At 39.6% G+C, this 14,326-nt stretch overlaps 1 protein-coding gene across 4 annotated transcripts in view; it reads left to right on the plus strand.

Moving 5' to 3' along the window:
• MED12L (mediator complex subunit 12 like) overlaps positions 1-14,326 on the plus strand; it is a 412,540-nt gene that overhangs the window by 373,173 nt on the left and 25,041 nt on the right. For all 4 annotated transcript variants that reach the window (XR_002095000.1, XM_019503138.1, XM_019503139.1 and 1 more), the window contains exons 39-42: positions 3,930-4,019; positions 4,679-4,899; positions 9,599-9,755; positions 10,889-10,960. Coding sequence is in view for 3 of the 4 variants with exons in the window: in XM_019503138.1 (XP_019358683.1) it covers positions 3,930-4,019; positions 4,679-4,899; positions 9,599-9,755; positions 10,889-10,960 (540 nt within the window). In the remaining variant the exon portion in view is untranslated. The remainder of the gene's footprint in view (positions 1-3,929; positions 4,020-4,678; positions 4,900-9,598; positions 9,756-10,888; positions 10,961-14,326) is intronic.

The following is a 14,326-nucleotide window of genomic DNA, read 5'->3' on the forward strand; positions in this document are numbered from 1 at the left end:
GGGTCACATTTTCACCTGATTGGCCATTTTCAAGGCTGTCTGCAGCTGTACACTTGTTTGGTCAGGGCAATAAACTGCTTTCTGTGGCCAGATGAGGTAAAAATTGTCACCATTGGTAGCAGATTCGCTTAAAAATCTTCCTGAAAGTGTTGTGGTGGGACAGGTTGAGTACGGAAAATCTAGCTCTTTACATGTGAAGTAATCTCTTTTAGGAAATTTGGCCCAAGAATCCTGCTGCTCAATATTTTGCCAGCAGGAAAAGGATAAAATCTCTTCAGTAACTGTTTTCCCACTAACTTCAAAGGGGGCTCCAGGATATCACCAAACTTTTTTTTTTTAATTGTTCCCTTAAAAAGTAGTAACAGCCAAAAGTACTTGATGAGCTTCACCTGTTTGGTAGCTGCGTTGAAGACTTATTTATCGGTTGGGAAAGTTATGATTCAGAGAAGGTTGCAGGTCTTTCTTCCTACTTTGGGAGCACTGTTTATGTTACATTGGTAAAGCAGGTAATTGAACAGGAGTTGAGGTTTGTTTATTTTTTATAAAATCAAAGTATGCAGGGGGCTTTGTATTAAATATTTGATATACATGCAAATAATAAGTATTATTTACTGAAGGCCTGTCAGCAATCTGATATAGAATGACATACAGTAGAGTCTTTCATGTACTTAGATGTATTGAGCCATGACATTTAGCCTGTGTTTTATTTCTTTGCTGCCTATTTACAAAGACAGACTTGACTATCAAACTAGCTGAGGTCATACAGGCTTGTTTTAATGGCTGATGCCAGTTCTACTGTTGTGCTAGATAAGAATTTTGCTATAACAGTTTAGTGCACAATGTGTTTTTCCAAATGTGGTGAATTTTACTGTATCTTATATTATACGCGATACAAACAAAAAATAACACACTTGCTATTATGAGACTGTATCATCTTTGAAAAATATAATTTTTTTATTACCTGCACGGCCCATTCTGGCTTGCAGCAAGTAACTTGCATGTTTGTAACTACTGACTTGACTCTGCCTGTAGTGAAAAGCTTTTTAGAATTTAGTAGTGTCTGCTCAAGAGTAATCAAAGATTTCTTGCTCATGCCATTGGAATTTGCTTTGTGGTTGTCTGGAAATTGAACTTTTCCTTGACTAGCGAACAACTTTTTTGCTGTAAAGTTTACTTTTTTTAGCTTGCATCTATGGCTCTTTTCTGGTCTTTTTCTTATTGTCCAGGCAGTAGCACCCCATAGACTGTGGTCATAAATGCAAAAAGCTGTGCTGTATAATTCATAAAACATTAGCCTTGCTTCATAGCTTAGCTTTTTAATTGTTTAGAGCTGTCTATGTATATGTTTTATGAATGAGAGTAATTTGTGGTTTCTTGCCTACAGCTTAGTTCTCTCTGTGGGATCTTGCATTTACTTATTTAGGATTTCCTTAATGAATTAGGACTCAATCCAACTTCCACTTAAGTGACTTTCAGCAGGAGTCAAACTGGTCCGTTGTTCAATGGATACTTTTAGCAACAGCCAAAATTATTTTCTCAGAGACCTGGGGTTAGCAGCTGTTGACTTTGGGAGTTGGACAGATGGTTTTGATGAAGAAATCCCAAAGGAATAGCACATTGCATTGCCTCTATATACACTTGTGCAGTGTGCCAGCTGCATGGATCCCTCCAGTAGGTTTCAGTTCCAGTCCTTGTAGAAGCAGAATTGTTTGTTACTGACTGTAGGATTAGAAGGTTTGGAACCTAGACATCAGATCTGATGGTTTATTAGGATTTAACTGTTTTGTGGTACAGATCAACCACTTTAAAAGTATAATTACAGAGCATTTAGCACCTAACAGAGAAATTGAATGCGGCTTGGAGACCATTCTGCTTCTGTAATGTATTTTCTGTGATTCTTTCTTCCTTCTCCTTCCCTCTTTTTAAAATTTCTGAGACATACCAGAAAACACCTTGCATATCTTACCTTAAACTACAGTACCAAATCTACATCCAGTATTATTAAGAACTTGATTGACGTCCAATTATTATTTTTGTGTGCTTACCTAGGCGTGAATTTGGCCCACTTAGTTTGTAGTCTACTAATTTGTGACTCTCAGCTATTCTAGCCTGATTTTGCAAATGTGTTTTTTCACCCTAGTTGTATTTAATTTGTACATATATAAATTAACTGTGCAAGGTGATACTCAGTGGGATGACAGGCCCAATATCTATTTTATTGTATTAATGACCTTTTACTTAGGGGAAGATGTTTCTAATAATTCTCCCAGCCTCCCAAAATTCCCTATAAGGTATTACTTAGCCTTAAAGAAAGGAAAAAGGAAAATCCCATACAGTTGCAAGTGTCTTCCACCTCACTCTGGCATCTTTGTTTCTAATAAGTAGTATATGACAGACGACAACAACCCCCCCAGTGACTGAGTTTGTTAATCTCCTGAGAAGGAAAGCAGCAAAAGTGAGGAACTGTCACCTCTGCCTCTTGAGAGTTTTTGCTTGGGCACTAGAAAAGAAAGTGGACATCTCATTCATGACCTAAACCCTTCCTGCTGCACTTGTCTCAGGGTACAGCACAACCAGCCCCTACTTACAAGTTGCTTAAATTTTGAGCCTGAGCTGTTTTTGGCTCTCCAAAACAAAACTACCCCTTCTCAAGCTACTTTCTCCTTCCTTCTGTAGTGTCCATTCAGACCAGATAGATTTGTCTCAGGGTTTTTTTTTTTACCCATATATTTTTTTTTTATGGCACGGTCCAAATAATAGTGAACTGTATGATTTTTGCTCTTATGCATGTTTGCTGTCAATATTATAGTTTATGTAGCATAATGAATGCGAACATTAAAAAGACAAGGGTGCATGATGAAGGAAAACTCTCTGCTCTTGAGATCTGTCCCGTGTATCAGTGTGATGTTGAATGTTTATTGATTAGGATGTTTTTTCCAATTAATCTGTTTTAGGATTCAACATTACAAAAACAGAAAAAAAACCCTTAAGCTTTGCTTGTATCTTTTACTTTTCCATTTCCATATATTTAACAAGCTTGATCTTGTATTTATGCCTATTTTCCTTCTTTATCATACTTGCTTTTGAAGCATGCATATAAAGTGATAACTGAAATCCTTTCTAAACTGGTATTAATTAGATATAGCAGAAGTAAAGTGTTCAATTTTGAAAATCTGATTGCAGTTTTACCAGCTGTTACAACTTTCTGTTTAGTAATTTGGATTCATTTGGTTTAGACTGCATTTTACAATCTGTATACTTAAATGTAGAAGAAAATTTTAAATGGACAAATTGGGCTTTAATGAGCACAGTGCTTATATACTGCATATGCTTTCAGGCTCTACTAGTGATGGTTGCATTGTCTACTATGTTTCTTTTTCCAGGAGGTATTTATATATCTTCATAATAACTGAGCAACTTCTGATAAGTGGAGTCTTCTGTTATCATTTTTGCATGTTGCATTATGAAGAGAAGCTAACTGATCATGTGTCTTCAGGAAGTTATTTCTTTGTGTATTCAGACTAACAGCTTTCATTGCTCTCATAAGCTTCCTACACAATTCAGTGTGCTGTCCTTTGTTACATTTTTTCAAATGGATTTTATTATATTTGAGACTTTATGTGCACATAACCTGTAGAGCCTTTCTTTTTAGAAAGTGCTTGTATTTTTTACTGCATTATTTTGTTGCAATAGAGTTATGAGCCAGATAAAATGAAAGTCTGCTACATTGATAGCCGGATGTAGCTGCACAAGCTGCTTAACATTCAGTTTAGTTGTCATAAAACAGAATTTTCGTGAGGGGAAACTGGTAAATTATGTTCATAAATTAGTAACTCTTGACTGCATGATTTGGTCAGGTCCATGGCCCAAACAGAAAGATTCTTATTTAGTATAACCAGGTTTTATTTGACTTGTAATTTGTTTTTCAGGGCCAGCCACTAGACCAAGCTGCTATTTTCACTCAACAAGTACGACCTTCTTCCCAGCTTCCACAGTATCCAGGGTTACAGCAGGCACAGGTACTGAGCCGTTCCTATAGAACACTTGCATGGAAAGTTTAAGGTCTAACCTTGTAATGCACCTCGGTGCAGTTGGCCATAGCATCCCCACATCATCCTGCTTTAGATCTGCAGTGAAGACTGAACTGGAATTTAACTAATAGATTCTTGGAATTTCATTGTTAACAGGAAATGTTTCAGACCCCATGTAATTTAGTAAAATTTATTAACTTGACAAGCTTCCAGCCCTTCCCCAGTAACAGTGTGGAATTCTAGTGTTCAGCAGTGCTGAGTCTGAAATTAAGCCCGTCTACAGCAAGGTTGATACCACTGCCCTTCTTCAGTGACCCACATTGACATGTTAGTTCTGAAACTAAAAAAAAAAAAAATGTGTTTAAATTGCAAGTGCTGAAGCCAAATGTCATCACATCTGACTGAAACTGCTCAGAACAAAACTGACAAAACACGAATTAAAAACTGATGTGGATGTTGTTACAATGCAGCTGTAAAAACCCACTAAAAAAAGAGGAATATGCTATTCATGTAGAGGCAGCTGTCTGATATAATTATGGAGCAGAATGTTTTACTAGGTATCTTGTTTGTCCAGATTTGCTATTTGAGGTTATATTCAAGTAGATTGTATGGTTATTTAGTTGCATCTTTGGTGGTTTTTCACACAGACAATGCCTCATGGATACACAATGTACAGTACTCAGATGCCTTTGCAACAACAGCAGCCTGGTGGTGTTGTGCTTTCTCCCAGCTACAACCCTAGAACTTATCCAGCACCCCATTCAAATCCAAGTCTAATAGAAAGACTAAGACAGATGCAACAGCAGCCAAGTGGGTACATTCAACAGCAGGCTGCTGCCTACCTTCAGCCTTTAACAGGCACTCAAAGGTAAGAATTCTTTTGGTTTATTACATTGGAGGAGCTGTGTAGTCTTGATTTAATCCTGATGCTTGACTTAATTTTTGGCCCATTAATCCAAATGAATTTACTGGTCTATTTTATGACAGTTGCATCTATCCTTTTTCCACTGTCCCCAGCCTACCCCCAGGTTTTTGTTTATACTTACTCATTGCTTTTTGTTTTCTTTCAGACTGTAAAGAGTCTGTGCAAGGACCAGATTATCCCATGTGTTTTTGCAGCATCTAGCACAAGTGGTCCCTTCTGTTTATACATTCCTTTTGGCTGCTACCCCAAAATAAATAATAATACGTAAGGGATTTGCTAATGTAATATCTCATGCCATAAACTAGTTTTCATGCACAAGTACTCCAGGTTTCCATAGGGAACTAACTGCCAGAAGATCTAGAAAATACAGATCTGCTTGATAGTTTAACTAGTGATTGGAAAAAATATGTTGTTTAATTTTGATTCCACCAGATTGGTATTTGTTTGAACGTTCAATTAAGGTGTGTTGTGGTGGCTTACACATCTGCCTAAGACAGTGGTTCTTAACCAAAGTGCCAAGAGATCTTTTCAGGGGTGCTGTATCACAGGTAGTACTGCCTTAGTGGGTGGGTGGAACTGCCCTAAGTGTCTGGTGCATAGCCACATAAGCTGTCAGGAGCACTCAATCCTGCTTGCAGCTCTTCCCAGCTGGGCCCCCTGTGCTCCTCCTGGAAACAGAGGCATGCAGGGCATGTAGTGTACCTCTGCTTCTGGGAGGAATGTGGTAGGACTGGTCTGGGAAAGGCTGGAGCAAAGGTGGAAGCTCCTGCCTGCTTTATCTGGTTATGCATGAGGTGCTGGGGGCAGTTCCACCTGGCTGTGGTGGTGGCTGCACCTGGTGGAGAACCACCAAGGTAAGCCGAGGCAACATAACAGTTTCTCAACTAGGGAGATACTACATTAAAAAAGTTGTGGATGGGGTGCCCTGAACCTAAGAAACTGAGAACCACTGGCCTAAGAGTGTAGACAGATGTAAAACTTCCATCAATTTCAAAGGATCCTAATATAAGCTCTTAGAATGCAGATTAAATGTAACAAAAGTTCTCCAACTTTAACCCTGCTTCACTTGAAGTCACATTAAGATGATTTAGCTCATTTGTACTGCTATAGAATCATGCTAATGTCACAGTGAGGTGGTGATTCATGCTCCTGAGAGGCAGCTCCTCCTCCCCTTTCTAAAGTGCCTCAAATGTGCTTTTGTCCATATGTTAGGAGAGGCCATCAGAAAGAAATGAAGCAAAGGGAAAAGCAGGGAATTATTGTGAAAATAAAAGATTATATTGACCCAGCTCTGTTCCTAACTGAAACCATTGGGAGTTTTCCCATTTGTATCAGGAGAAACAGTGTTAACCTACTACTGAGTACTTTGGAAAATCACACTGGCACAGTATAATACCAGTCAGTCACTTGCCAGCCTCATTTTTAATAATGAATTATGTTCCTAATACATAGCACTGTGTACCCTTTATCTAGAAATATGCATTTTTAATTGAACAATACATCCAAAATTAGGTTAATATGCAGGCCAAAAAAAAGCACTTCACAAACTCAAAGCTTTGAAAATAAAAAGGAAAGAGAGAGAGAAGATTTTCAGAATCCCATATTCCATAAATTTCATCTACTCCTAATTGGAATGGAATGTACATGATTTAGAAGCCTGCTGTTTATGAAGATGTTTTAAAAGCTATTGTTCCTATGCTTTCTTGAAAGTATCTCTGAGGCTGCTATGACTGGGGGGTTCTGAGGGTAGAACAGTTGTTTGGCTTTCTTTATACCACAGATGTTATATTTCTCAGTTAGTGTGATGCAACTTGGTTGCGTTTATAAGTTACGTAAGTAATCAAGCAGTCAAAATGACTAATCTGAACGAAGGAATTAGAGACATATGTCTGTAATACAGTACCTAATTTTAACTTTGTATGTTGTATGCCAATTAGTGCATCTGAGGCTAGTTTCAAACTGTAAGAATAAACCTTTGTATTTGGCTCACAATTGAAAAATATTGCTAAGGTTACTCACTTGGGCCACTGACCTACTTGCCAGTAGGGCGATAGGGGACACACCTAGGATCATGACCACAGTGCAGTCCCCATCAGGTAATCTTTGGCCAGCAGGGACTGCACTGGGGGAAACCTCAGTGTGGTCCAACCTGACACATGTTCATTGTAAGATGCAATAGAAGCCAGCCACAAAGTTACTACACAAAAAAAAATTATATATAAACAATTATGCAGTCATGCCAAGCTGTCCTAAACAGGACTGTGCCTCATTGAACTAGATGCTGCATGAATAGTGGTAGAGGTGCTCTTATGCTGCTCTGTTTGTAATTTGCCGTACTTCCCAGTTCACACTTGAATGTCCTCAGCATATAGCTAAAAAGTATGATCCTAGCCCATACATTATAGAATAATTGATGCTTACCCTTAAGGTTTAAGGTCCAACATTTTTTATTTGTGACGCATGAAAGATGGGTCCAACTTTTTCTTCTGATGAAGCAGAGAGAATTTTTATCTTCTGATGATTATACAAGCATTAATCAAACTTTAAAAATTGACCAAATTACAGCTATGTTTCCAAACTAACCGTCCCATTATGGACAGGAGTGGTCTCTCATAATAATTAGCTACTGATTTTTGTGTTATCTGAGAGAGCTCCTAAATTTGGGTGTTTGTTCAGTGTTTATACCAATACTGGCACATACTTGCCTCACCTACTTCCCATTACTAAGTGACACTGCTATAGGAATGCGTTGGTTACAATTTTATTTTAACAACATGTAAAAAAAGCACCAGTCACCCTGAGGAAGCCTAGCACATGCACAACATCTTAAGAACATGTCCCATGCAGAGTTTGGTTGTGCAATTTTGAGAGTAATTTTGATTTAGCCATTTGGGAATCACTCACTCATGAATTCTGGTGTCTACTGCACATGTTCCTCTATCTGTGTCAGCTAAATTCTAATCTGTCTTTTAGATCTATAGCTCTATGAGGACCAAATTCAAAATGTGCCCAAATGGCTAACATTTCGAGCACAGTTTCATATGACAAAAAAATGAATGTTCAGAAGATCTAATTTGGGACTACAATCACCATTGTGTATTTGTACTGCTGTTTCATAGGGTCAGTAGAAGGATGAGTTAATGTTGTTTGGATCCTCTGACTGTTCATTTTCATACCCTAGCAGGTCTGGGTTTCTTTTTGATTTATGTTTAATGCTGGATATATTTATACTGTGAACAGTTTGTTCTCATCTCAGATAGCTTCCATGGATTTTAGTCTAGAGAACAGCTTATGGCTAACTCAAGTTTCTGTTGCTTGCTTGGGAATTGTTACAGTACTCTGTACTTTTCTTTATTCCAAAATACTGATTTGCATGCTCAAACTCAAGTCCATTTGAGGTTTTGTGTGGGAGCAAAACTTAAAGCTTATGAAGGGTGCCTTCTTCATATTTTAAATGTTACATGTAGAAACATTTTATCTAAGGGAGGTCAAGGTGTCACCTGGATATCTTTTCTACATGTAGGCTATGGCTAGGTATAGACATTCAAAAAACCCCAGGCAGATTTGAACTTAGGTGGGTTTCTGTAAGTGTATTGTGTTAGTTCGTGATTGAACAGGACATTAGTTCGCTCTTCAGTGGAGGGGAGGGAGGGGCATGCAGGCTGCCTGCACTGGCTGGGGCCAGCAAGGTGGGAGTGCTCCCATGTGCCTCCCTGCAGATTGCTGGAGAATGCCAGGCACAGCCAGCAGCTGGCGACCCCCATTTAAGCAGTGCATCCCCTTGCCCCAGCCCCACCTCCTGCCAGTGGCAGGCTGTCAGCTGGGGCAAGTGTGCAACAGGGGGAGCAGAGCAGGCCCCTTCCAGTTGTGCAGCAGCCAAAGCAGTGGTGGGGATGGAGGCCCTTGCTGCATGGATCTGGCCTTGCCCTCCCCAGACACAGCATTCCCTCCTGCCCCCTGACTGGCTGAAGCTGCATCTGTCCCTGCATAACAGAGTAGTGAGGGGAGGGGGGGAATGCTCCCTCCTGTGACCCTCCTTCCCTCTGCCCTTCCCTCCCTGACTGTTGCTGACAGTCGGCCAGAGGCAAGAGGTGGAGCTAGGGACAGAGTGGGCCAAGTTCCAGCCTGCCACTCTGTGAGGGGGGTTAGCAGGGGCCTGCAAAGCAGCCTGAGATGCCGGCAAACAGCGACCTAACTTGAGACAGGAGGGGATCTGATACAGAAGTTTGATAGACCGGTCTAACCTAAATTGCTTAAGTCTGATACTACATTGATCCAAATCTATCTTAGACCAGGTACTGCCATTTTTAAACCAGGCTGTGTGCTGAACTTCTATTCTGTTACAGGTTTAGACCAGTTTTGGATCACTTATACCGCTTTATAAGTAATGGCTGTACCTGGCCTATGATTTTTAATTTCAACCTTGTTATTCAGTTATTAGTTAATAGCTCTCTACATAATCCCATTAGATACTATTTTTCTAGACATTCACAGCTGGAAACACATTCTTCTTGTAAGACTTAATTGCATTTCCAGTATACACAAGAAGAACTTTAACCCAGAGGGTCAAGTATGCATAAACTATCATCAGATTTCTGTGTAAATTATATTTAATTGCCTGAACTATATTCTTCCTATTCAGACTGACTCATCAGCCTTTGCAACAGAGTTCCTTGGTTGGAGGGGCACTTGAAAATGTACCAACCACAGCTCCCCACCCTAACCTTAACTCGGTACAGCTGCCTCAGGAACAGATGAGACAGAGACAACAGCAGATTCGACAACAGCGACTCCTTCAGGTGGGAGACTCGGTTGTGTTAATAAAAATGTATTTGGGGAGCATTTGAAGTTTGGCAAAGTAGGTATAAAGTGCTATCTCTTCATGGTAGTACCCCATACTCGCCTGCTTGGATATAAATAACTGTATGAGGTGAAGAACCATGTAGCCAGGACAGTATAAATCTCAACTTGTATAATTTATACATCTTAAAGTGTAATCATTCATCATTCTTTAAGCTAGAATGTAGTGTTCAAAAGGGCATTTTGGCATGAACCCAGTATTGAATGGCTTTATTTTTCAAGGTTGTAATATGTCTTTGGAAAAGGTGAAATCAAAAGTTGACATTTTTCCTCACGGAAAGCATCATTGCCTCGCAGATATTGAACTGGGGAAAATCCTTATAATAATACAATATAATGTATAGTTTTAGGTTATTAAACCATTACTTAATTATGAAAATTGTATATATGCTACAACTAAGACATGATGGATTCACTGTACGCCTGTAACATTTTATAAACTTTGGTTTGATCTATCCCCAATTAGTACTTTAAGTACTTAAACTGCTTTAAAAATATATATACATATAGGAAAGAAAAGCAACAAATGGTAGAAATCCTTTTACTTCTTGTTGACCTGGTACAGCTATTTAGTTATTTTATGCTTTCATTCCAGTGCAGTAGTTGAGCTTAAACAGAATTACTGAATAAATTTTATTTAGACCTTGAGGTGAAACTTGAATGTGTGTGTGTGTGTGTGTGTGTGTGTGTGTGTGTGTGTGTGTGTACACACACACACACACACACACACACACACAGGCTTTTAAATCCACCCCCACCCTTTTTTGTATTATTCAGTGAATATTCTTTCATTTTCAAGGGTATGGCTGGTTCAATAGTGCATTTTGCAAATGTGTAGGGTCCATCTCCTAAACAGAGCAGTAAGGAACCCAGCTTCATCATCAATTCAGGCAAATCAGAGCTTAGAAATGTAGTAGTGAAAAGTCAGATTCCTTGACATCACTCTAGAACAGCAATATGGTGCTATAAATCCTTAAAGGAATAAGTGGCTGCTCTTGCTGTTGCTTCTAATCACTTGTATCATATAATTAACCTGTACACACCTTATTGTTTGTTACCATGTTTCTTTCAGTTACAGCAGCAGCAACAGCAGGGTCAGCAGCAGGCCCTTGGTCTCCAAGCAATGCCACCACAGCAACCTTTGGTAAGCAGACATTGTCAACCCAGGTATTTTTGTGTGGATGGGGTAGATCTCTATTACTTCTGGGAGCAAAGCAGAACACATATCCAGGAAAAGTGAGAAGTATGGTATAAGCTTGTGCAGACCACTCTGCCATTGCATGCCACTACTTGACATGCAGTAACTGTAGTTCCAACCACAGGCTTTTCTAAGAATCTTGATGTATGGAGTTTTATGATGTCCATGTACTGAAGAATGCCTGGAGCTAGGCAAATTCCTCAATTTTGTTTACTTTTAAAATGTTTTTTTACTTAACAATGTGAAAATTGTTTGAGAGACCAACATCTGCTAATTAACAATCTTGTCCTTTCATGACATTTAGTAGTGGGATACATATGTAGGGCAATGATCAGCCTCAGTTTGATGTTATCATGTTACCTTCAAGCAGTTAAAACCATGTTGTTCATGATAAACTGTCATCACATTGTCTTAGACTGCGTATGCCACATAATTGACTTAAACTTTTTAAAATAAATGTTTGAGAATTTCTTAAAAGTATTAACAGTTTTCTGTTAGCTCTCACATTTTATTTGCTTCCCACCATATGTAAACTAAGGGTACTGAAGGGCCACTGTATAGACCTTGGAGGGAGAAGAAAAGTGAATATAATTTTTAAAACCTCTCCAGTTTTATTTATATTGATTTTAATATCTGTACTTTAAACTCTATTGTATAGAAACAAGTGCTGCATACACTTTGGAAATATGGGAATCTTTTCATTCCAAGAGTATAAACCTATAGTTTACTACCCTTCAGAGGGGAAGATAAGTGAATTTAACGTAGTACTAGTGCAGGACTGAATGTCTGCCATATAGTCTGGACATGCAATATTTTTAAAGTTTGTTTTTTACCATGCTATTAATGAAATTAATGATGTTAATGGAATTAATAGAAAAGTATTTGCATTAGCTATACAAAACTAAATTTTTTTGAAAATTTGTAGTGGCGTAACAAATACCTATAACCTTTTATGTGCATTTTATTGTAATACTTCAGGTGAAACTTGGCTAACATGTTTGAGGCTGACTGTGAATGTCTTGATATGGACAAAAGAGTACATTTTAAGAGTACATTTTAATTTTAAGATACTTAATATTTTTCTTTACCATTTTTAATACACTTGTATTCTCTTTATATGATTATATGTGCTCCCTCTGGTGGATAGTTTTAAACAGTGAAAATTCCAGTAATCACAATCAAGAATGGCAATCTGCCATTTAATGCATAAAACTTGTGACTAGTACAGATAAAAACAATAGCATCCCATGTAAGTTGATTTTGTGTTGTACCACTAACATTTGGCAAACGGCTAAAATGGTTAAAATGGCAATAAAATATGTTGTTCAACTGTTTCAGTGCTCTCCAGCTGTAGTGGCCCTTCCTTCGGCCACATTGCTTATGTTGGTCTGACATAGTTATAAGCTATAATTTGAGGCCTGACAAGAATGTTACTGAGTTTCAGGAACAGACTCAATTACTAGAATTGACCAACTGAATATAAGTTTTAGCTATTTATCCTGTATGACTTTTTCCCTCCATCCTTCCCATCATCGCCTGTGGCAGTCCTGGTGTAGGGTGTGGTAGCTGATCATTTCTACTAGGTGGCAAGTCACCAGCAGGAGGTGACCCATTGCCACTGTGCCACTTGAATTTGCAGTTTGCATTTTGCCATGTTGAAGTTTCTCAGTGCTGTACTTGACTGAAGTGTTCTTATTAAGTCATTGGCAGCAGCAGTCCCTCAATTTGAGGATCCCTATCACAGCTCATAGTTAAGGACAACTGTGTCTTAGTCTCCATACCTGGCCAAAAGACCTGTAGCAGCATTGAATGTAACAGGTAACTTAAGAGTCCAATCCTTGAGCCACAGACCTGTCTGCAAAAGTTGCAGATCTTTCCACAGGGTAGGCCACAGGCTAGGATTTCTCTCCTTTGCCTTCTTTCATTCTCTTTTCTGCTGATTATAAATAGAAATCCTGTTTATTTGGGCAATACTGAAGGGTCAAACAAAAATGGGGCCCCAATGTGCTGGCCACTACAAAACTATGTACTACAATACTTTACTTGAAAAGCTTATGCTATAACTAGACAAAAGAGATGGTGCAGGGTCAAGTTGGCAAGATTCACAAAAAAAAAGGAAAGGGAACAATATAATGACAGGGAGCAGCATCCTGTTAGTCCAGGGTTTTTGGAGATGGGTGGGTTTGTGTAGGAAGGGGTCAGCTAAATGGGAAGAGCGAGGAAGCAGGTGATGTGGGTGGAGAGGGAGACTGGCAGTATGGATTGAAGCTCAGGTGAAGAGACGGGGAGGCAGGGAGGACAGTATGAGCAAACAGCAAAGTAACGCAGAGCAGAGCAAGTCCAGTCCAAACTGCTAAAAGTTCTGCAGACATCTGGAGGGCCCTGCATTGGCTTCTTCTGTGTGGATGTGTGCCTAGAGTCTCTGGCTGGCTGCTTTCTTCAGTTTCCCCTCAAGGGTCCTGGGGGGAGGTGGAGGCTCTACCTGGACCTGAGTGGGCCCTGCATAGTTCTGGGTTCAGAGAGAGCCTGGAAAATTCAGGGCAGGAGTCTCTGCCTTAGCTGCTGCTTTTTCACTTGTGGTATTCCTGTTGTGTTACCTTGTTTGAGGAGCCTTTGTATGGGAAACAGCAGCAGGATGGATTCCTCCATGATCCCAGGTCTCAAAATAGCCTTAGGTTTAGCCATAGGAATGAGCAGGGAAGCAAGTCCCTTTGTTGCCTCCCCCACAAGAATCCAGGAACCTTAATGGGGAAAAGATAAGATAGAGGTTTCATGCCAGAGAGAGCATCCCCATTTCCTGGGAAAGCTTTAGCCTACTATTCCCTTCAGTGTCTCTGGCTGTGCACCTCCCCAGAGAAATGCCCTTGTTTTTAACTAAAAATGAGTGAAGGCTAGTTCCCAAAGCTTCAAAGTTTTCAGGCACAGTGTCTCTGATAGTTCAGATAGAAAGGCCACCTACTGTATTCTTTGGAAGGGTGCATTTTATAGGCTTCTTGCTCTAGGTCAGCTCCACTGACTGGTTTGCAGTTTTTATGTTCTCCCTGGACAGTCCCCTCATTCTGACCTACCTTACTCCTTGGATGAGAGATGCTGTCTGAAGTAGTTCCCATAATTACGTGCACTGTTATTAGTCCCTACACAGCAGTGCCAAGTGGGGAAGTCCTTTTCTCTTCTCACAGTCTTGTAGGCTTAGTGGACGTGGGGGGAGGTGAGTGGGGCTGGAGTGGTATAATTGTACCTTCCTTTGATTTTTCCTCTAACCTAGGGGCGGGAAATTATTTTGGGCGGAGGGCCGCTTACCATGTTTTGGCA

Source organism: Gavialis gangeticus, unplaced genomic scaffold, assembly GCF_001723915.1.
Source record: "Gavialis gangeticus isolate Ggan-Ray unplaced genomic scaffold, GavGan_comp1, whole genome shotgun sequence".
Classification (NCBI taxonomy): Eukaryota; Metazoa; Chordata; order Crocodylia; family Gavialidae; genus Gavialis; species Gavialis gangeticus.